This window comes from Medicago sativa, chromosome 8 (assembly GCF_051527215.1).
Source record: "Medicago sativa cultivar Bolivia chromosome 8, Bolivia_mono, whole genome shotgun sequence".
Taxonomy (NCBI): domain Eukaryota; kingdom Viridiplantae; phylum Streptophyta; class Magnoliopsida; order Fabales; family Fabaceae; genus Medicago; species Medicago sativa.
In genome coordinates this window covers 32,961,482-32,984,783 of record NC_140756.1, presented here as the reverse complement: position 1 = coordinate 32,984,783, position 23,302 = coordinate 32,961,482, and the positions used below count along the sequence as shown (strand labels likewise).

The 23,302-nt window shown below is 34.6% G+C and overlaps 1 protein-coding gene across 1 annotated transcript; it reads left to right on the top strand.

Moving 5' to 3' along the window:
• Window positions 1-15,291: 15,291 nt before the first annotated feature.
• On the top strand, window positions 15,292-23,106 carry LOC146898557 (uncharacterized). The gene is made up of 17 exons (XM_085733682.1): window positions 15,292-15,432; window positions 16,712-16,821; window positions 17,071-17,182; window positions 17,556-17,790; window positions 18,549-18,592; window positions 19,118-19,189; window positions 19,295-19,519; window positions 19,654-19,741; window positions 19,835-20,058; window positions 20,170-20,269; window positions 20,362-20,577; window positions 20,670-20,885; window positions 20,979-21,194; window positions 21,288-21,436; window positions 21,552-21,752; window positions 21,838-21,926; window positions 22,638-23,106. The coding sequence occupies exons 2-17, from the start codon at window positions 16,739-16,741 to the stop codon at window positions 22,831-22,833; spliced, it is 2,466 nt and encodes an 821-aa protein (XP_085589808.1). The 5' UTR covers window positions 15,292-15,432; window positions 16,712-16,738; the 3' UTR covers window positions 22,834-23,106.
• Window positions 23,107-23,302: the final 196 nt, after the last annotated feature.

Sequence of the window (23,302 nt, the reverse complement as noted above, 5' to 3'; positions counted from 1 at the left end):
CATACGTTTCGGTGATAAGAAATGTGATAAGGAATAAAGAAAAGCAAAAGGATCTGCCTCGTCATCACTTGTGACGCGTGCTATGAGATGCGTGCCGTAAGTTTAAAGAGAAATTTTCAAGTTCATTCTTGTGTCAAATCGTGTCAAGGGCTGCAAGGTTTGCGTCACGATATATAGAAAAATTCAGAAGTGTTTAGTCTCGCCCCAACTTGTGTCGCATGCCAAAAGACATGCATCACGATAGTCTGTTATTGAAGGGAGTGCAAATAGAAATGTTTTCACTTATTTGGGTTATTGGCCCTTATTTGGCTTACCCAAATAACCCAAATAGAATATTAGATTGCTTTGAAATTAAGTCAAGACATGCCTATAAATACAAGAGGCAAGCAACACAAGAATGCATCAATGAGAAAAGAATAGAAGAAACAAAAATTAGGGTTTTGGAGAAACCCCAAGAGGAGGCAGATGCGACAAGGAAAGGAGGAAGAATCAAAGAAACACTATCATGGTTATGTAAATTATTCTTCTCTATATGGTTAGCTAATTATAATTGAAACTTGCATTGCTTTAGGTTCATGTTTTGATGATGTTAGTTTATAGTTCCTTGATGTTGTTTATTAGTAATTTTATTTGATGGTTGTTTTGTTCTTAGCAATATAGCATAAAGTCATGTTAAAGCACTCAACAATTTATTTCTCATTGTGTCTCATGTGTTCCTTATGTCTTGCATACCACTTTTGCATGAAAAACCTTCTTTCAAAGCCATTGAATCTATTCTCACAAACTTGAATCATATCACCAGAAGTCTTTGACTTGGGGTGAATCGTTTCATGAATTTTTGAATCTTTTCACCTCTGAATCGATTCAAATTTGTTTGAATCGTATCAAGGAAACTCTCTGAGTTGTGAGTGAAATCGATTCAAATTAATTTTCAATCTTCATCCTGGGCCTCTTGAATCGATTCATTTTTGGTCTGATGCGTATCAATCTTCATAGCATCTTCATAGCCTTCAGGCTTGTCTTTTAGCTGTCTGAATTAATTCATACATTTAGTGAATCGATTCACCATGTTGTTTTTGGCCAAAATTTTGCACTTGCCACCCTTTTCTATATATAGTCACTTCCTCATAACACTCAAACGCTTGAATCATTTGCATTTATTCTTTCTAGAGTCTCCAAACCTCATTGTTCATACATTCTTCAAGATTAAACATTATTTCTTATAATCACTTTGTTCTTTGAGTCATATATTGCTAAAGTTCTATAAGGATTGTAAGTTGGTTCATTCAAGGAAATTGATTGGGTAAATGAAGGTTCTAAAGTGAAGTGAATAGTCTCATTCCACCTCCAAAGGTCTTGGGGGTTCTTTCTTAAGTTCTGGTGTTCAAGGGGATTTAATTTCCATACGAAACATTGAAAAGGTCGAGTGAAGAACTTCAAGGGTTGCACGGATGATTGAAGATTCAAAGACATCAAGAAGCACCAATTTCAAAGGTTATTTGAAGATTGGGGAAATGATTGCATAGGAATGGAAGAACAAGGGTAGTTTCAAGGAATTCTTGTAATCACATTGTAATCAAACATTCAATATTCTATTGGAAGTCCTTGGTGGAGACATTTTCCATCAAGAAGAGTGGAGGTAGCTCGAAGCGAGGACGAAAGAGCGAACTACTATAAATCTCAGTGTCTTCTCTCTTCTCTATCCTTTTAATTTTGATTAATTGTGTATTTGAATGTTGATAAATTGCTAGTGTAGAAATTAGGTGTGATCTAGGTTTAAACCTTTAAACTTGATATTGTTCGTTGATTTGATTTGTCTCACATTACTATAAGACCACATGATAGTATCTGGCAAGTGTACCAAAAACTATCGAAGTAGTAAAAAATATCGATCCACAAGGACTGTGTTAATTTCAATTCTAGCAAGAGCGTTATACGTTAGAATGTGTAAAGTTTGTATTTGGGTGCCCTTGGGCAATAAAAGTTTGTTTTAATCAGATTTGATTAAAATAGAGAAAGTTCGAAAGAAAATTATATTGAGATGAATGGTTAAGCCGGTGAATCCGCTATTGCTCTATATGAAAAGTCTACCTCTCTTTATTCTCAATTACTACTCAGTTTTTACGATAAATTAACTAAGTGGTTTTGATCAATCTCTTGACTCAAAACCCTTTCCTAAGTTATAACCCTATTAATCTCTTAACTTGATTGAATAACCGCGGAAGTAATATTGGAACGTTAATTCATGTATCATAACCCTCAATTTCCTATCTCTAGGCTCCTAGTGTTGAGTTGAACAAAATTACTATTTCAGGATTAAAAGCTAGGGCTAGTAGTCATTCAATTCCTAATATCAATTCATGTGATTGCAAGAAGCTAGGGCTAGTAGTCATACAAAACAATAACATGAAAAACAATAAACACAAGTAATTCTGAATAAAAACTGAATAGCATTGATCATAGAGAGAGTTCAACTACAAATCATATATTACAATAGTTTCACCATGGCTTAACCAAACTAAAGGTTTAGCTACTCATAGCTAAACAATCATAAGAAATAACAAGAGAAAACATACATAAATCTAACCAACAGGGTGTTGGTATGAGATTCAGGGCTTGTTCCTTGGTCTCCTGCCGTCCTTAGTGCTCAAAATCGCAATAATAATCAGTACCATAACCCTTGCTAGCATCTGGATATTTATAGAAAGAAATTAGGGTGTCAGAAAAAGCCCATCATCGTGCCACGTTACGGTCAGGTCGTGGCACGATGCTTCATTAATCCTACGTGGCAGCAGACAAAATCACCCATTGTGGCACGTTGCATATTGCTTCGTGCCACGAAATTTCCCGAGCTGAATCCCTTGTCCCACGCTTCATTCAACGTGCCACGAAAGTCACCAAACGTGGCACGATGCTTAGTTCTTAGGCAATTTTTCCTTGGTTTCTTGAAGTTTCTTCTCTTGAGCTCTTGTTCTTGTTTTGGCTTGATTTCACCATGAATTCATTACAGTTGACTCTCTAAATGCTATAATAAAGACCTAAATATGACTAAATAACTAATGTTGATGCACTGACATCACAACCCCAAACTTAAACCATTCCTTGTCCTCAAGGAATCCAATTTGCAAATGGAAAAATCGCAGTGAGATAACAACTTACCAACCAATGATATGCTTAAAAAGTTCACTCCTTTCCGGTGTAATGATGTACCGGATGCCTAGCTCTTACCTCCAAATCCACAACTCCACGCAATTGTTTGAATAGGGTCACACAATCATCATGCAGGTCTGCTGTATTACCATAAGCTTGAAAAATTTCTAAACTGTCAATCAAAGCCAGAGTTAAGTATACACTTTTAAGGTCTTTTAGGGTTATAACGGGGCTAAGGTGAAAGGTGGATATAATTTGGGAAGTAGAGTTATAAAACAATGAAGTTAAGCTCATACTACTTGGATATCTTTGGTAACAACACAGCGCTTTACAAACTCTTGGCAATCCTTAAAGAGAGTGGGCCACCAGAAGCCACTTTGCAAGATTTTTGCAGCTGTTTTTTCTCCACTATGGTGGCCCCCATAAGCTGAGCTATGGCAGTGCCACATGATACTATTGGCTTCCGTACCTGCAACACAACGTCTGATCAAACCATCAGCACTTACCTTAAACAAATAAGGATCATCCCACAAATAGTGGTTTGAATCCTTGAAAAACTTTTTCCTTTAGTTCTGATCCATGTCATCTGGAATTATGTTACCAGCCTTAAAATTCGCCATGTCGGCAAACCAAGGCCTTTCTTCAATAGCCATCATCTTTTCATCTAGGAATTCGACCGTGATGGCCCTCTCTTTCTTTGTGACTTCTTCATTTTCCAACCTTGAGAGGTGATCAGCTACCACATTCTCCACTCCTTTCTTGTCACGAATCTCCAGGTCAAATTCTTGCAACAAAAGGATCCACCTCAACAGCCGAGGCTTCGAATCCCCTTTTGTTAAGAGATATTTTAAAGCTGCATGATCTGTAAAAACAATAACTTTGGAGCCTATTAGATAAGAACGAAATTTTTCCAATGCAAAGATTACTGCAAGCAATTCCTTTTCAGTAGTGGAATATTTCACTTGATTTTCGTTTAAAACCTTGCTTGCATAGTAAATTGCGTGGAAAAATTTGTTCTTTCGTTGGCCTAGGACTGCACCAACAACATAATCACTTGCATCACACATAAGTTCAAAAGGTAATTCCCAATCGGGTGCAATGATTATTGGTGCAGTCACCAACTTGTTTTTAATCAAAGAAAAAGCATTTAAACATTCAGAATCAAAATCAAAATCATTTTCTTTGACCAAGAGGTTACAAAGGGGTTTGGAAATTTTTGAAAAATCTTTTATAAAACGCCGATAGAAACCGGCATGCCCCAAGAAACTCCTAACTCCTTTAACATTGAGAGGAGGAGGAAGTTTCTCTATAACCTCTATCTTGGCTTGATCCACCTCTATGCCGTTAGCACTTATTTTATGCCCCAAAACTATACCTTCGGTAACCATAAAATGACATTTTTCCCAATTCAAAACAAGGTTAGTTTCGGTGCATCTTTTAAGTACAACATTTAAGTGAAACAAGCATTGATCAAAAGACTCACCAAACACTGAAAAATCGTCCATAAATACCTCAATGTTCTTCTCTATTATGTCAGAGAAGATGGAGAGCATACACCTTTGAAAGGTCGCCGGCGCATTACACAACCCATAAGGGCATTCTCCTATAAGCAAATATACCAAAAGGACAAGTGAATGCTGTCTTTTCTTGATCTTCCGGAGCCACCGCAATCTGATTATACCCCGAATACCCATCCAAGAAACAGTAAAAGGCTTGGCCAGCCAACCTTTCTAACATTTGATCCATGAATGGTAAGGGAAAATGGTCTTACCTTGTTGCAGAATTCAATCTCCGATAGTCTATGCACATTTTCCAACCGGTGACGGTGCGTGTAGGTATCAACTCATTTTTTTCATTAGTCACCACCGTCATTCCTCCCTTTTTAGGTACCACATGAACAGGACTCACCCAAGAGCTATCGGAAATAGGGTAAATCATACCTGCATCGAGCAACTTCAGTACTTCATTCTTGACTACTTCCTTCATTGTCGGATTTAGTATTCTTTGAGGTTGAACAACAGGTTTGTATTCAGCCTCCATGTGTATTTTATGCATGCAATACGCTGGACTAATACCCTTAAGATCAGAGATGCTCCACCCTAGTGCTCCTTGATTACTTCTTAACACTCTCATTAGCTTCTCTTCCTCTAGAGGTGTCAGTGTATTACTGATGATTGCTGGTTTGGAAAAATCCTCGCTAAGGAAAACATATTTCAAATGGGAAAGGAGTTCTTTTAATTCAGGATTTTTTTCTTTTTCATTGTTCAAAGTTTCCGAACCCCCATATTTTTCACCAAGAATGTCTTCAAGTGGTGGTTGCTGAATTTGTTCTTTGCTTGCCTCAAGTTGCTTAACACAATCTTTCACCTCAACCTCTTCAACATCTTCATCATTTTCTATAGAATTAACAAGTGTCTTTTCCATAGGTTGTGTTGGTTGAGGTTTTCGAGAAGCATCTTCAACTATTTCATCAATAACATCGATCCGGTAACACTTAGGATTTTCAGCTTGGTGTTTCATGGCTTCAAAAATGTTAAATACCACATGCTCGTTGTGGAATCTCAACACGAGCTGGCCCATCTCAACATCAATCAAAGCACGACATGTTGCTAGGAAGGGTCTTCCCAAAATGAGTGGCATGTCTTCATCTTCAGCCATATCTAAAATTACAAAATCAGTAGGAAATACTAGCTCATTGATTTTAACTAGCACATCTTCAAGCACACCAAAAGGGTAAGATATCGACCTGTCAGCTAGAGTGAGGGTCATTCTTGTTGGTTTAGGCTCACCACATCCCAGCTTTTTCATCATAGAAAGGGGCATCAAGTTGATACTTGCCCCTAAATCACACAAGGCTCGACCAATGTCTACCGGTCCAATAGAACAAGGAATAGTGAAAGCACCAAGATCTTTTAGCTTGGGTGGAAGTTTCTTTTGAAGAATTGCACTACAATTTTCTGAAAGCGCAATGTTCTCATCATCCTTTGGCTTTCTTCTTTTAGTCAACAAGTCTTTCATGAATTTAGCATACATAGGGATTTGATCAAGAGCTTCACCGAAAGGAATGTTCACCTGAAGTTGTGAGAAAAGTTGCATGAACTTCTTGAATTGACCTTCCTCCTTCTTCTTCTTCTTGGCCAAGTGAGGGTAGGGAAACTTTACATATGATGGAACAACTTGTGGCTGATCTCCATCCTTCAATAATTGGCTCTTAGACTTCCTTAATATTGAGTCTTCATCTATCAATCTCTCACTTTTTTCTCCCTCTGTTTTTTTCCTTTCATTTTCAACTACTCCTTGATCATTCTCTTTTTCAACTACACCATGTTCAATTTCTTTTTCCATTTCACCATCCTCCTCTACCATTCTCTTGGGAGCCTTGGGAACTAAAGGTTCAAGAACCTTTTTGCTTCTCAATTCAATAGCCTTGCAAGAATCATTTTTAGGGTTCTCGTGCGTGTTACCTGAAAATCCCCCTTTGTTTTGTTTAGCCAACTGCTTAGCTAATTGCCCCAGCTGAGTTTCAAGCATCTTTCTAGAGGCTTCATTGTTCTTTCTTTCAGCCTCTTGACTCTTCTTCATCTCTTCAAAGTTGCCTTGAGTCATCTTCATAAAGTTAATCATAGTCTCTTCAAGAGCTGAAGGCTTTCTCTATTGTTGCTGTGGAGTGTAATATTGATTCTGCCTTTGATAGCTTCCCATGTAGTTGGCGTCCTCACTAGTTCCTTCAGGTACACATTCTCCGTTAGCATGTCCTTCACCACATAAATCACACCTGATTGCAGCCACTTGTTGTGACTTGTGTGCCAAGGTGAAATTCTGAAACTCCTTAGTTAGAGTCTCTATTTGTTTGTTCATGGCGGCTTGGTTGGCTAAGATTGCAGTTTGATCACTCACCCCAAACACTCCTCTTTCTTTCTTTCTTTTTCGCTTCAGCACGATACTCATTGCTAGCCATGTTTTCAATTAAAGTTTCATGATCAGTTTTACTCTTGAGACTACCTCCCGCGGAAGCATCTAAGAACATCCTAGTGTTAGGTGTCACCTCCTCAGTAAAGATTTGGAGGTACTGCTTTTCAGTGAACTCATGATTAGGACATCTCTTCAAAAGCAAATTAAATCTTTCCCAAGCATCATATAGTGACTCATTATCCCCTTGTTTGAAGTTTGAAATCTCCATCTTCTTATCCCAATACTTAGACATCGGGAAATACTTCTCTAGGAACTTCAGCTCTAACTCTTCCCATGTTTGGACAGTGCCGTTCGGTATTGTTAGCAACCAATCATTTGCTCTTCCCGTTAAGGTGAAAGGAAATAGCCTGAGTTTCTTTTGTGCATCAGACACGGTGGCTGGTTGCACACAAAACTCATAAGTTTCAGCAAAGCGGCTCAAGTGTTCATGTGGACTCATGGCTTCAGTCCCATCGAATTGCTTGTCTCTCAACCCATTGAGAACGGTGGTCTTGATGTCGAAAGCAACTGGGTTAGCTGGTTGAAAAGTGTGGGTCAGTTGACCGCGATGAGTGGCTAACCCATAGTCTCCTAACTTAGGTCTCGGTGGTACTTGTTCTCCCATGATAGCAGATTTAGGAGAAGCTGATGTTTCAGATTCAGGAGAGATTTGCTCCAGTATTTGTTCTCGAATACCCGGTGGAACGGAATGAGACAACCTTTGCAACCGGACAGCTTTCCGGAGTGCTCTAGCAGTCCTTTCTATTTCTGGATTGAATTCGAGATCGTCGGAGCTCACTTTACCTCGCATAAACAGCAAAATACCTTAGTAGCACTGCACAATACAAAGTAATCAAATGAATACTGAAACAGAAAATTTAAAATAAAAACAGAAAATTAAATTGCAGAAATCCTAAATTATAACGTAATTGCCTTGTTGAAATAAATCAACAGTCCCCGGCAACGGCGCCAAAAACTTGATAGATATCTGGCAAGTGTACCAAAAACTATCGAAGTAGTAAAAAATATCGATCCACAAGGAAAGTGTTAATTTCAATTCTAGCAAGAACGTTATACGTTAGGATGTGTAAAGTTTGTATTTGGGTGCCCTTGGGCAATAAAAGTTTGTTTTAATCAGATTTGATTAAAGTAGAGAAAGTTCGAAATAAAATTATATTGAGATGAATGGTTAAGCCGGTGAATCCGCTATTGCTCTATATGAAAAGTCTACCTCTCTTTATTCTCAATTACTACTCAGTTTTTACGATAAATTAACTAAGTGGTTTTGATCAATCTCTTGACTCAAAACCCTTTCCTAAGTTATAACTCTCTGGTTAATTCATGTATCATAACCCTCAATTTCCTATCTCTTGGCTTCTAGTGTTGAGTTAAACAAAATTACTATTTCAGGATTAAAAGCTAGGGCTAGTAGTCATTCAATTCCTAATATCAATTCATGTGATTGCAAGAAGCTAGGGCTAGTAGTCATACAAAACAATAACATGAAAAGCAATAAACACAAGTAATTCTGAATAAAAACTGAATAGCATTGATCATAGAGAGAGTTCAACTACAAAATCATATATTACAATAGTTTCATCATGGCTTAACCAAACTAAAGGTTTAGCTACTCATAGCTAAACAATCATAAGAAATAACAAGAGAAAACATACATAAATCTAACCAACAGGGTGTTGGGATGAGATTCAGGGCTTGTTCCTTGGTCTCCTGCCGTCCTTAGTGCTCAAAATCGCAATAATAATCAGTACCATAACCCTTGCTAGCATCTGGATATTTATAGAAAGAAATTAGGGTTTCAAAAAAAGCCCATCATCGTGTCACGTTATGGTCTGGTCATGGCACGATGCTTCATTAATCCTACGTGGCAGCAGACAAAATCACCCATCGTGGCACGTTGCATATTGCTTCGTGCCACGAAATTTTCAGAGCTGAATCCTTTGTCCCACGCTTCATTCAACGTGCCACGAAAGTCACCAAATGTGGCACGATGCTTAGTTCTTTGGCAATTTTTCCTTGGTTTCTTGAAGTTTCTTCTCTTGAGCTCTTGTTCCTGTTTTGGCTTGATTTCACCATGAATTCATTGCAGTTGACTCTCTAAATGCTATAATAAAGACCTAAATATGACTAAATAACTAATGTTGATGCACTGTCATCACCACACTTAGTTTCAATTCATTGTCAATACACAACATGTGTTTGTTGGCATAATTGATAATTGCTCTTAGTGTTGGTTTGAGATTGTACTTGTTTTGTAACTTGTGTGAAATTCATTAATATTAGATTGTGTTAGGATTACTTCAAATCTCTCAATTCAAGATAATCTCATCTTTGTGCATAGTCTTATTATATTTGTCATATTCATTGAACCTTGCATAATCTGACAAGTCGTAATTCACATTTACTAAAAACGCTTTCGCTACAAACTCTATAAAGTTTTTAAACGCTATTCACCCCCTTCTAGCACGTATTACCTTGTCATATCGACCAACATTAATTTTTCATTGATTAGGTTTAGTTGAGGATCCTCTCTGTAATTGTTCGATTATGTAATTTTAAATTATCTTATGAATATTCAGTGGATTACATTGCAATATTATTATTTGGTTAGTCTTGTTCTCAATGCTTTTTATGTTGGCAATGTAACCCTAACTTTGTTCCATAAATCAATTTTAGGTCACAATGATTATTAACCATAATTTTGTTGGCTTCACCTATTTTAACCATTCAATTATTGCTTAAATTTAAGACGTAAACTAATAATAATTGTTACTTAAACCTTCAAAGGTTATGACTCACTTAAGACATATTAAAGAGTAGTAACAGTTGAAGAAAATTAGTGAGCAAGACATTTACCCAAGTATTTTGTTCAAAGGTATTAAAATTAAGAAATTAATAGCATTGTATTCATATATAGTTTGTAGGTGCCAAATAATTCAAAGTGAATTGAACAATATAATCATGCCCCTTGCCTTGATCTTATTCTTTTATTTCTTTTCTACAAACTAAACACGTGCCTAGTGCAAACAACCCCCATTACACATCCCATTAACAATCAATATTATTGAGTAGAAATTTCACAATCCTCGAAAGACCAACTTTTATAAATATTACTACTTGTCGACACCATATTATCATTGCTAGTATTTTGTCATCATAACCTTTTTGAAACTAATTTTTCTTGTGAAACATGTTTTTATGAAATTGCAGCACGCTAGGATTTTTTTGTTTTTTTAGTTAATCAGTTACCCCATTTGACTCATAAAAAGAAAATACCTATTTGGTCCCATACTTTACATGAAATCTATCAATTTGGGTGTCTTTAGAGTATGAATTGGGCAATCAAGCATAGAAAAAGGAAACTTCATCTTGAGTTAAAAGAAAGAAAAATAAAAGATGAGAAAAAATGAAAAGCTCGTTAAATAAAATACAACTAATCAAAGTAAATAGGGTGATCCTCACAAAGTCATTATTTCCAAAAGTTAGTTGATCTCCAATTCATAAGAGATGTACTATATATATATATATATATATATATATATATATATATATATATATATATATATATATATATATATATATATATATATGAAATCTGCTCTTCACCCAGCACAAAACACTCGCGCCCTGCAGCCTTGCCGAAAATGCCATACGTTAGTTAAGTAACGCAAGTGTTAAACTCTGCGTTATTTAACTCACTCTGCGTGAGTTAAGTAGTGCAGCGTGACTTAACTCATGCTGCATGTTGTTTTAAACACAGACAGTAGCTCATTTCCTCATTCCCATCTAAAATTTCTCAAATCTCTCTCAAATCAGCAAAATCCAAAATTCCTTCAACTCCAAATCAAACAACACTCTATTAACAATTAAGTTTTCATAATCAAACACCATTAAACTTTTCTGTTTATATGTTAGATTTTTTCTCTTAAATTAGAATTTTTTTAGATGTAGAGTTTGTATAAATTTTGGTTTTTTTTGGCAAGAAATCATACAATGTTTACATGTAAATGACTTGTGTTGCTTAAATGTTTAGATGTTTGCATGTTTATGTTGTAGTTTTGAGTTTCAGAGATTTTTTTTTAGAATTTAGGGTTTGTTTAAATTTTGATTTTTTTGCAAGAAATGATACAACGTTACATGTAAATGACTTATATTACTTAATGGTGTTTGGATGTTTGCATGTTAATGTTGTAGTTATGAGTTTTAAGGTTTATGTATAATTTGCACTCCAAGTGTTTGATGAGATGTTTGATTGAGTTTTTCATTGATTGTTTTTAATTTCTCATTGTGTAGATTTGAAGCAATGGCCGGGTGGATCGACGTTCATGCAGAATTCAACGATGGAGAACCTCAGAGATTGAAGGTTCGGTGCCTTGGTGTAACGTTAAGAAGTCTCAAGGATGAACTGAATGAATTCAACCAAGGAGTCAACCCCAGAGACACAAGAAGGGTGGAATACGTTCGGTATAAACGTCCAACGCTCGACGAGGGGAGAGTATCATTCAGTTGGGTGGAATTAACGAACGACGAAAACGTGACGAGCATGTTTTGGGAGCACATCATGTTCCAGTGGATCGATATACGAGTAACGTTGCTGAGATCAACTGAAGATATCATCATAAGTTTGATTCCGCCAGAAATTCGTGATTAGGTAGGGAAATGCACCTTCCAACTATGACAATTGTCTTCCTTTGAATGAGGTAATTTAAACTTGCCAAACAACAGTTCCCAATCATTCACCCAAAAGTTTTATTGTTCATTTCAAAAGATTAAATTCTTGTTAGGCTGGTTTAAATGAAGTTATTAAAGTGTCAAGGAATGTACCTCATTCTTTTGACACTTGAATACCATCATTTAAACCAAGCCTAACAAGAATTTAATCTTTTGAATGAAACAATAAAAGTTCCGGGTGAATGCTTGAGAGATGTTGTTTGGCAAGTTTGAATTTACCTCATTCAAAGGTAAGATAATTGTTGTAGTTGGAATGCACCTTCCAACTACGTCAATTGTCTTACCCTGAAATGGAGATTCAAATTGGCCGGCTAAACGCCATGACTCAAATATTCACCCAGCAGTTCAATTGTTTCATTCAAAATATTAAATTCCTGTTAGGCTGGATTAGATGAAGGTATTGAAGTGTCAAGGAATGCACCTCTTACATTTCAGCAGTTTTGAGTTTCGCTTTTAAAAACAACAAAAAAACTAAGTAAAAAAAAATGCTAAAAACCTGTCAAATAAAATCATAAAAATATAAAAATGCCACCAAAAAATTCTACAAATCAAATAAAACTAATGCAAATTTTTTCGGATTTTTCTAAGAATATGAAAAATTTAAAAAAAATGAAAAATGGGTCTAAACGATGGAATTTTGGATTTTGAGGGGCGGAGTCCCGTAAGAAGTCCCTTATAGAAAGATTAATGATCCAATTTTTAACTAAGAACATGTATCAATGACCCAAAACACAAGGATGAGAGTTAGGAAGATTAATATTGTCCCTAAAATGACTATCCATGTTACAAACATGTTTAGAATTTGTGCTGATACATTTCAGATTATATAATCCGAACTGTTTTTCCCATGAAAAAGGGTGTTTAGGGGGTGTTCGGATTATCTAATCCAAAAAAATCATGTAACGCGCCCTATTTTTTGAAGTTTCCGGATTACAAAATCCAGAAAAATCCGTAACTCATTTTTTAACCCTATAACAAAGGAAAACACCAGTTCGGATTATGAAATCCAGAAACTTCAAGGCCATTTTGATCAAAAATGCAGGGCGCGCGAGAATGATATAGGGTGGTAAAAGTAATACTCTAAATCATATTGTCCCTATGTCTTTTGATTTTTTTTTTTTTTGTGTGTGTAAGCTTTTCCTAATACTTTCTACCTAAGCAATTGGTTGAGGACAAACAATGGTTCAAACATGGAGGAGTGTGCTAACATATTTTTATACATATATTTTATTTAATAATTTAATAGATTTTGTTATATTTTCATAAATATATTATTACTTTTTGTTTAATTTCCAATAATAGGACATGTTCAAGATAATATGCAGAAATGATTGGTAAAAGACGATGAGGGTAAAAAGGAAAAAGAAAATAACTCACTGTGTTCGTCAATCTCTTTTTAATTTTTAGAACATTACAAACCATTGAATTAATTAGATTGAATGGTTGAAATTTGATGTAAGTTTTTTAACCGACACCACGGATCCTGATATATATATTTTAGAGTAATAAAATCCACCCCAATCCATCTTAATTTTTTTTTTGGCACGCAAGAGACATTACTTCACAATTGACATTTTTACTGCATGAAGTTGCAGATATAGCCCCTCATAGAATCAAAAAAATTCTACAATCTTTAAAGTTTTAAATTTTTAAATGATTATTCCGGAATGTCTTTAAAATATTATAAAAGTTCATTAACAAAAATTTATAAATTTTTAATACTAGATGAATTAAATATGAGAATCTGAACTAAAAATTAAATTTTGAGTTCAATCTATACGGAGGAAATTTTAAAATTTTTGTTTAAGAAGTCAAACTAGCACTATTTCTAAATTGGCATTGAAGAAAATTAAACCTTAGACTTGAGAGTAGCACACTTCAAGGACTCAAGCCAACTCCAAAACAACATGAAATTTATTCGTAGAGACGATAAAGTATCAATTTTTTTATGAGAACAAAAATCGGTAAATACGTATGACATTCTTTTTAACAAAACAAAATGATATTAATTCATTTCAAATTGATAGAGTACATCATTCAACATCACTAAAAACATAAAGGATGAATTTGTGAACAAACTCACATCATCCAAGTTAAAAACATACAACGCCAAAATGCCTTTAAAAATATGATAAAATTAAGGTGATCCGAATATCCAATATTTCAATATGAACTAAATGAACACCGCAACAAGACAAAAAAATCAAACAACGCTGCACAAGACGATGAATAAAATATCGCTGCATTGAGACGACAAAATTATGAAGAAAAAAACTAGAACTATGTGAAAATAGCTTATTTAGATTGAAATATAGAAAGAAAGAAAAAAAGATGAAACTAGAGTGATTTTCGGTAAAAATTTAACTCAAAACCACTGATTCAATGAAGAAAATGGAAGAAACAACATATGGAGAGAAAACTAAGGACATCGTCGGCTGGTTGGAGAAGTTGAAGCTATAAATCACATTTTTTTTAATCCATAAATATTTCATATATTGAATCAACAATACAAATTCGTCAGCATAAGAGCACATTGATGAGAGTAAATAATCTCTTACTCCCTCCGTCCAAATTTACGAGAAAAAAAACATCAATTCGCACTTATTAGGAAGACTAAAATATACTCCTTCACATCTCTTAAGAAAATTTGTTAGTGTAATTAATGTGTCTATTTTGTGTGTTAATATTACTAAATTGTCCTTTGTTTGTATGTGTATTAAATTTGACTTTTCATATTTCAAGACAAGTTAGTAGTATTAATTAGGGGTATGTTTAGGAAAAATATAATAAATGCATCTAATAATTTGAATGAGGGTTTATATTTAGAGACAAATTTTTGGTCAAAAGAGTGCTTAGATATAGGGACGTATGAAGTAGTAATTTGGGGTATAATTTTTTGTATTCTTCTTGGAATAAGTTTAATGGAAAGATGTAAAAACATTTCTCATTGGTTAATGATTATGGAGAAAATAAAAAGGAAAATAACTTGAATGCAATTTGCATTTAATTTTACTTTTGAAAAGATGATTTTTTGAAGAAAAAAATAGTAATAGCATAAAAGTTGGTCTTTCTTATTTATATTTTAGGACAAAGAAAATGAGATTAAAAAGAAAAACAACTTAAATGTAATCTGCATTTTATTTTACTTTTGAAAAGATGATTTGTTTGAAAAAAAACATAATAAAAGGATAAAAGTTGATCTTTCTAACTTTTAGTTTAGGACAAAGAAAATGAGATTTTTTTGTTTATAATTTAAGACGGAGAGAGTTTCTGGCCCGAATCCACCCCGAAACCCGATTCATAGGACAAAAACAATACAAATTCCTTAAACTAATAAAATAGTGACACGTGTAACCTAAAAGACAAAAGCATGTGACGTAAAAATAGTGACGATGGCGCGGAATGGTTCATTGAATAGGAGAGTGTTAAGTGTTAACTCCTAGCCCTAACTTTATCATCAAAATAAAACTCTGAACCCTAACTCTCAAAAAAAAAAAAAAACACTCCTAACCCTACCTCTGATAACTCAAAACAGCACCTCACTCAATCTTGGCTCTTTGGTTTTCTTCTTCAAACGCGTAGGTATACTTCTCTTGTCTTTTTTGTCTATGTTGTATGCATGTTTATAGTAGTCTATCATTTTCTTCCGTTGCGTTCGTTTTTTCTATGCTTTTCCTCTTAATCGATTGTATCGTAGCAAATAATACGATTGTGTCGGGTTCGATTCTCCCGACGCCAATTTAGGTAGGTTTTTCGTTGCGTTCGTTTTTTCTATGCTTTTCCTCTTCATCGATTGTATCATTGCAAGTAATACGATTGTGTCGGGTTCGATTCGATTCTCCCGACGCCAATTTAGGTAGGTTTTTCGTTGCGTTCGTTTTTTCTATGCTTTTCCTCTTAATCGATTGTATCGTTGCAAGTAATACGATTGTGTCGGGTTCGATTCGATTCTCCCGAGGCCAATTTAGGTAGGTTAATTTAGCTTATTCAAAAATAAATAAATCATTGAGTACGTGAATTGATTACGATACTTGTTCCTGCTGTTTTTATCATCGAGGATGTGAATTGATGCATTGCATGACTTGTGAAATTTTGTGTTCATATAAAATCAATAATTTTTGCGTAACTCAACTAGTTTGAGGTTAAAGATAAGGAGTTGGAGGTGAGAAAAAACTAATCCAACAATTAACTAGTAACATTTGCCATTAAAAAAGATATATGAAATCAAATTTTGACGCGCTTACAAAAATTTATAAAAAAAAAAATTAGGGTTTGGAATTGAATCGTTGATTAATTGATGCTGGGAGCTATATTAAACTAGTTTGATATTTCCTGGATGTAACCTAACCCACTTCCTTTTGTATTAGTTTAATTGGCTTAGGTTTTATGAAGCACGGATACAGATACAGATACAGATACGAACACGGACACCGGACACGACACGGACACTGACACGCCGACACAGCTAAAAATTTGAGAAATACACATAATTCAGTGTAGTTGTATGTGTCGGTGTCGTGTCGGTGTACGTGTCTGACACCGGGACATGCCTAATCCGAGGAGTGTCTGTGCTTCATAGCTTAGGGTACATTCATGAATCTAACCTAAACTGTTTTTTGTTTCTAATATATTATGTGATTGTTATGTTTGATGAATGCCATGAGTCCCTTGTTTTACTTGAGCAATTATCAATGTTGTTGTTTCTCTTCAATATCATAACATGCTCTCCTTTTTGGCTGAGGGTATTGCTGCATTGCATTGAAACTGTTATATAGGTTTCTAGAGTTCATAGTATAACATGCTCTCCTTTTTTCTTTTTCTTTTTTATTATTTTATGACAATATTTTATGGACTTTTTCAGGTCAATTTTGAGTACTTCTCAAACAAAATGCAACGCGATAAGCAAGAAGCCAACGTTCCAACCGAGAGATGGAAAATCCAAGAGAACCGGAAAAGGATTGTGAAGAAAATGTAAGAAACATGCCTACACAAAAATATGATTTAAATTGCACATTCTCTTTTAACTTATCAAAGAACTATGTATCATGTTGTTTATAATATCCAGTTGTGTAACAGATTGTGTTAAGCATAAGTTCAAATGTTAAAATCTTTCCTTTTACTTATGAAGACTTTTATGTTTATGAATTATAACATTTTGTGAAGCTCTTCAATATTCTGACATGATCTACCATCTGTTTAAATGTAATATAATCGACGCAGCATGGAAGAATTAATCAGGCATGGTCATCTTAATGACAAATCAAGTTTCCCTAAGCTTGCTCAATTAGTACAAACATTTGAGGAGAAAGTGAATGTTTCTTCCAAAACTGAGGTATTACTTTTACGCTTGTGTGTGCAATGTTATGACTTTCGTATTGCAAATTTTTTTATCGTTCTTGTAGATTTTTCAGTTCATGGACTTTGATTGTTTGTGGAAGCATATGTTCAAAGAATCAACTTTTATCTTGCAAAAAAATCACTTTCTAAAAATTCCAAAGTGTGTCTTGTTTAAGCTTTTGAAAAGAATTAGATTTCTGATTATATTGAGAAGGTACTTTGAGCAGTTTTTAAAACAAAATTGACGCTATAACTACCTTTATCAATACGAAGTGTTATTCATAATTATACTAGCTTCTGCTTTATATAAAATCTCTAAACATGACCTTTAAAAACAATAGTAACTTCTCTACTAAATATGTTTACAGGCTGAGTACATTAGTGTGGTGACTGGAAAGCTAAACTCGATTCGTGCAAATGCTCGAAAAGCTGCTGAAGCCAAAAAACTGTTGACTAATCCTTCTGCTGAAGCAAAAAATCTGGTCGCTAATCATTCTGCTGAAGCCAAAAATTTACTCACTAGTCCTTCTGCTGAAACCAAAAATCCTTCTACTAGTCCTTTGGCTGAAGCCAAAAGTCTGCTCACTTATCCTTCTGCCTCAGGTAAATTATTCTCTTCTCTTCATATTGAAATAGTTTAAGCATGTTTCCTATAATGCTTCCATGGTCACAGAAACTTTTCTAACCTTTAATATTATGCCCCGTGTATTTACTAGATTCCAATATCTGCAATCTCGTCAACATCCTCGATAGTTTCTTTTCCTTTTTCAAATGATTCATTCGTAACAAATTTAAAGCTTAGTAAGCTTTAGTTTGAAGGGAAGTGATTGAGTATTTTCGGTATTATAAATGATTTTCTAATCGGTTGATACTGATATATGTTTCACTAGTAATGCTAAGATACTCTTTAATCTAAACAAGGATTGCTATAATAGTGCGATACTCTTTAATCTAAACAAGGATTGCTATAATAGTGCTGGAGATATATTTTTGAAATGATTAAAATTCCACTATTAGTTTTAGATGCTTCTAATTTGCAAAACAAGACCTTAATTCAATATCTGATTTTATCCAGGAGGATATGTTATTATTCTGACTGAATACCAAATCTATTTAACTACTTTTTATTGGTTTTACAGTTGAATATCAATCTCTATACTACGCATTTTCAACTTTTTAGGTGGACATTAGTTACTTTCAATCTAAATGGAATTTTGGGAAGAAAAACTGTTTTTCTCTTTATGCAAGACTTTATTTATAACTGTTCCAAAACTTCATCAATTACTCCCCTCGACCTCGAAGACTAACAGGCCTTCAGTTCATTGAATGTTAATGTTTTCCTTTGCTATTTCTTGAAGCAGGAACAGATGCAAATGTAGATGTGCGGGAGCAAGTTTATCAAAGGGTAATTACTAAAATTCTTCTGAAAATTTCATCAACTCCTACCACTCCCTCCTTTATTTTAATTTTATATTTGTTAAAGCCGCTTTCATATTGTTTACATGATTTGTGGAATTTTAGCAAAGTATACCATAAAAGACCACACACATACCGAGTATCTTGTTCAATTTAGCTTGTGAATCCAAGAACTAGATTAAAAGCAGATTAGACTAAGCTCCATGTTAATCTAGTATCTAGGATTAAGCATATTTTAGGTATCTTTGGTCTTAGTAAGTAACCGTAGCTCATTTTCTAAGCTAAACGACTATGAGTTTAAGAAGGATGCCCTAGGTTCAAAACCTTGGAAACTAACATAACAACTTACTTACAAAACATTATTTATCTAGGAATTAGATGAAATTAAATGACCACTAACTTCCTAGTAATTTCTTTTTTTTTTTTTGTCTGGATTGTTATGTTAATTGGTTCTCCAGTAATTAACAATTGCTAATTTGTTAGAAATAATGTCTGTGTTACTTTCTTATTGCAGCTTCAATTTCTGAAAAATAAATACTACCCTCTAATCCATGCGATTCATCGACGGATTTCCAGAGGACTTCAGGTTTGTGAATTTTTAATCAAATTATGATTCTAGAAAACTCTCATTTGCATATCGTCCTTCTTAATTTTACTACAAATTTTTCCGATTTATGTTAAATTTCTTCAGGGTGAATCTCCAACTCGAGTTTTAAACTCAAGAGAATTGGAAAAATTTAGAATTCATAAAAGGGCAATAGAAGACCTTTTTCCACTCTTTCAACTGAGTAAAAGCCAGTTCACTAATGATATGAAGGATCGAGTGATCAAAGCAGATCAATACATACAATACCTTGTGAAGATTTTCATGCAATCCAACAAGCAACAGTCACCTGATGTGCAATCCAAGCAACAGGTATTTGGCCCGTTCAATTCTAGATTTTCTCGATCGGTAATATTCGAAACAAAAATATTGCCATTTACCACAAGTATTAGATAAAAAATAATTAAATAAATAATTGCAACAATTAACAACAAATTTCTTGGCAGAACAATACGTTTATTCAAGATCATCGAGTTGCAATGCCAACTGGCAGTTCACAGCACGGTATTATAAACCAACTGTCGGTCGTAAAAGGTAACCATTAGTTAACACGTCTTTGTAGATTCTTAAATGACCTATATGAGGTTGCTGAAAAACATTTATTTACTATATATATTTCAATCTTAGGTCCCGGCAATGCTGTAGAACAGCAGACAAACATATCACTCCAAGGATTTGGTGTAAGCAACAACGCTCCAAGGATCTCAGAAACTGAAGCATTTGGTAAACATGCCAACACTCAGAGGATTTCACCCTTGAAAGAAGAAAGCAATAATCAAAATCAAGATTCTCAGAAACCTACTCTTGATTCTGAAGAGCTATGTCCTGAAATGCAAAGATTGATTAAAGCGGTAGGCCTATAAACTTTTATGCCTTCCCCTTATTTATTTTGTCATTGACTCGTAAAAGTTGAGTGCTGATACATAGTAAATTCAATGAATCTGATATTTTTTTTTTTTCAGATGACATCTATTTCACCTCAGGCACTGCGTGCAGCAGTCGGAGATATGGAAAAGGTTGTTCGTATGAACGATGAAATACCAACCTTTATTAGTCCCGAAGGTGGAGTTTCGCCACTAAAGTGTTTGAACTACATTTGATATTGATGCATTTTCCTCAGCTAGATTATGACTTGCAATGATTTGTTCCCACAGGATGGAAAATGCGTCCCGTCTTTGATCCAACCACCTTTGATACTCCTAGTGTTTCTGCTAGCATGTCTAACGGTTTCAATCAATTCAATGACGCTGTGGAATCAGACTTGAATTCACCTGAAGCACTGCGTGCAGCATTCCGCGATATAGAAGAGGTTGTTCGTTTGAATGATGAAATACAACCCTTTATTAGTCCCGTTGGTGGGGTCTCGGAAGGTGGAGTCTCGCTACTTAAGTGTTTGAACTACATTTGATATTGATGCATTTTCATCAGCTAGATTATGACTTGCAATGATTTGTTCCCACAGGATGGAATATGCATCGCGTCTTTGATCCAAACACCTCTGGTACTCCTAGTGTTTCTGCTAGCATGTTTAACGGTTTCAATCAATTCAATGCCGCTGTGGAATCAGACTTGAATTCACCTGAAGCACTGCGTGCAGCATTCGGCGATATAGGAGAGGTTGTTCGTTTAAATGATGAAATACAACCCTTTTTTAGTCCCGTTGGTGGAGTCTCGGAAGGTGGAGTCTCATCGCTAAAGTGTTTGAACTACATTTGATATTGATGCATTTTCATCAACTAAGATTATGACTTGCAATGATTTGTTCCCACAGGATGGAATACGCGTCGCGTCTTTGATCCAACTGCCTTTGATACTCCTAGTGTTTCTGCTAGCATGTTTAACGGTTTCAATCAATTCAATGACGCTGTGGAATCGGACTTGAATTCACCTGAAGCACTGCGTGCAGCATTCGGCAATATAGAAGAGGTTGTTCGTTTGAATGATGAAATACAACCCTTTCTTAGTCCCGTTGGTGGAGTCTCAGAAGGTGGAGTCTCGCCACTAAAGTGTTTGAACTACATTTGATATTGATGCATTTTCATCAGCTAAGATTTTGACTTGCAATGATTTGTTCCCACAGGATGGAAAATGCGTCGCGTCTTTGATGCAACCCCCTTTGATACTCCTAGTGTTTCTGCTAGCATGTGTAACGGTTTCAATCAATTCACTGACGCTGCGGCATCAGACATGAATTTATTGACTAAGAGAAGAAAATGTTCTCAAACTGTGGTAATCTTCATTTTTTTTTCTTTCATCCATTGAAATCTACTAGAAGAGTATGCCGTTATTTTTTTTTATCTCACTTCTTGCACGAATTTTACTGTCACATTGTTAACTCTAGCAGGAAATTCAGAATGTTTTAGCAGAAATAAAAGACATAAATAATCAATTGTTTGACTGTGAGGTGGTTATCGCTGAGAAGGAAAATGTTGGAAGTGTAGTAGGATTAGCTTCAGAACAAGGTGGAGGATTACTTGTTAAAATTATGTACAATGCAGTGACGATCGATCAAGACCTTGTATCTCACTTCACTTCTGATAAAAAGGTAAATGATTTTATATTCTGCCTTGAATTATTTGCATTGATCATTTTGATTTTTATCTCATTGATTATGAATATTATTTCTGCAGTCATTGATCAATCCGCTGCGGTTATTTATTCCTGCAAGTTATCCGTCTTCCTCTCTTATCTTTCTGGACGAATTACCGTTGCAAGACAGGTTAGTGACTATAACTGTATTCTCTTTCATTTATGCTTTTGAGCTCCTATGCATATAGGTTTGAGTAGTTATCAAGTTATGTTTGTATACTTTGAGACTATTGAAGTATATATTAAATAGATGATACATGTTAGTGCTACACATTTAGAGTGGAACATGACAGATGAGGAAGTTTCTGGTTGGTCTTGTGGTTTTAATTTTTTATTTATTCTTTGTTGATATAGAATATGCAGAGAGAATGTAGATGCATAGAAAACTAATATCTTTTAGTAAAAAAAAAAAACTAATTTCTTAAATATGCAATTTTGAGTTGACTATAGAACATAGAATCTTATGAAGCACACTAAAATAATATTCTATTGTTAAGATCACTGAAGCAATTTGGCTCAAGTGATTAATGAGTTTCATCAATGACGAGTTGTTCAGGAGAACAGGATTTAGATTCCTGGATGGAACAATTCTTGACCAAACTTTACTTACTTTCCGACCGAACTCCGGACTATCAGGGTCTCTTTTCTTTGCAAACCGGAGGGTTAACACAAAAAAAATATAAATTTTCTTTTATTTGATGGGCATAGTATTATATACATAGTGTGGATCTAACACTAATCACTTTATTACCAGTGTGTGTGTACACATACTTGATAGATGATATTTGCAATATATAGTTGTTGACCATAGTATGTGTTTAATAATTTGAATTACATGCAGTGAGGACTTTAGAGCTTTGTTTGAGAGAGCAAAAGGAAAGCTGAGAGTTAATCTCGAAAGCATGAGCCAACCATGGTTGATTAAGGATGTAGCTAGAGCATGGGAACGTTGTGCTAGAGAAGCAATCCTTGAATATGCACATGTTAATGGTGGTGGAACATTTACCTCATTGTACGGTGGTTGGGAATTCTGTTGATTCATTCCCATTTGCCTTGTTTGTTTCAGCCGGAAGATTGTATAATTATGTACAATAGAAGAGTGTGAAAAGTTAAGAATGGTTCATACTATTGAGTTTGATGAGACTTTGAAATCAGTGTTCATAGTCATGCTTGTGGAGATAATCCTCATGTGGATGGATGAGTATTTATGCATGATATGTTGTTGAAGTTTAATTTTAATATATTTGAACATATATATATGAGCATCTCCGTATCAAAATCAATTGAAGGTAAACAAATTGGTTTGATTTCATTTTTGGAGATTTTTTTTTTTTTTTTGTATCAGTTAAAAATGACTAATTTCATTAGTTTGATTTTTATACTATATTTTTATGAAATTCATATAAAACCAAATTGATTTTTAAAAAAAAATTAAAGTAGCATGTTGTTCTTTTAATTTTTTTTTAAATAACAATAAAAACTATTATTACTTCACTAGCCTCAACC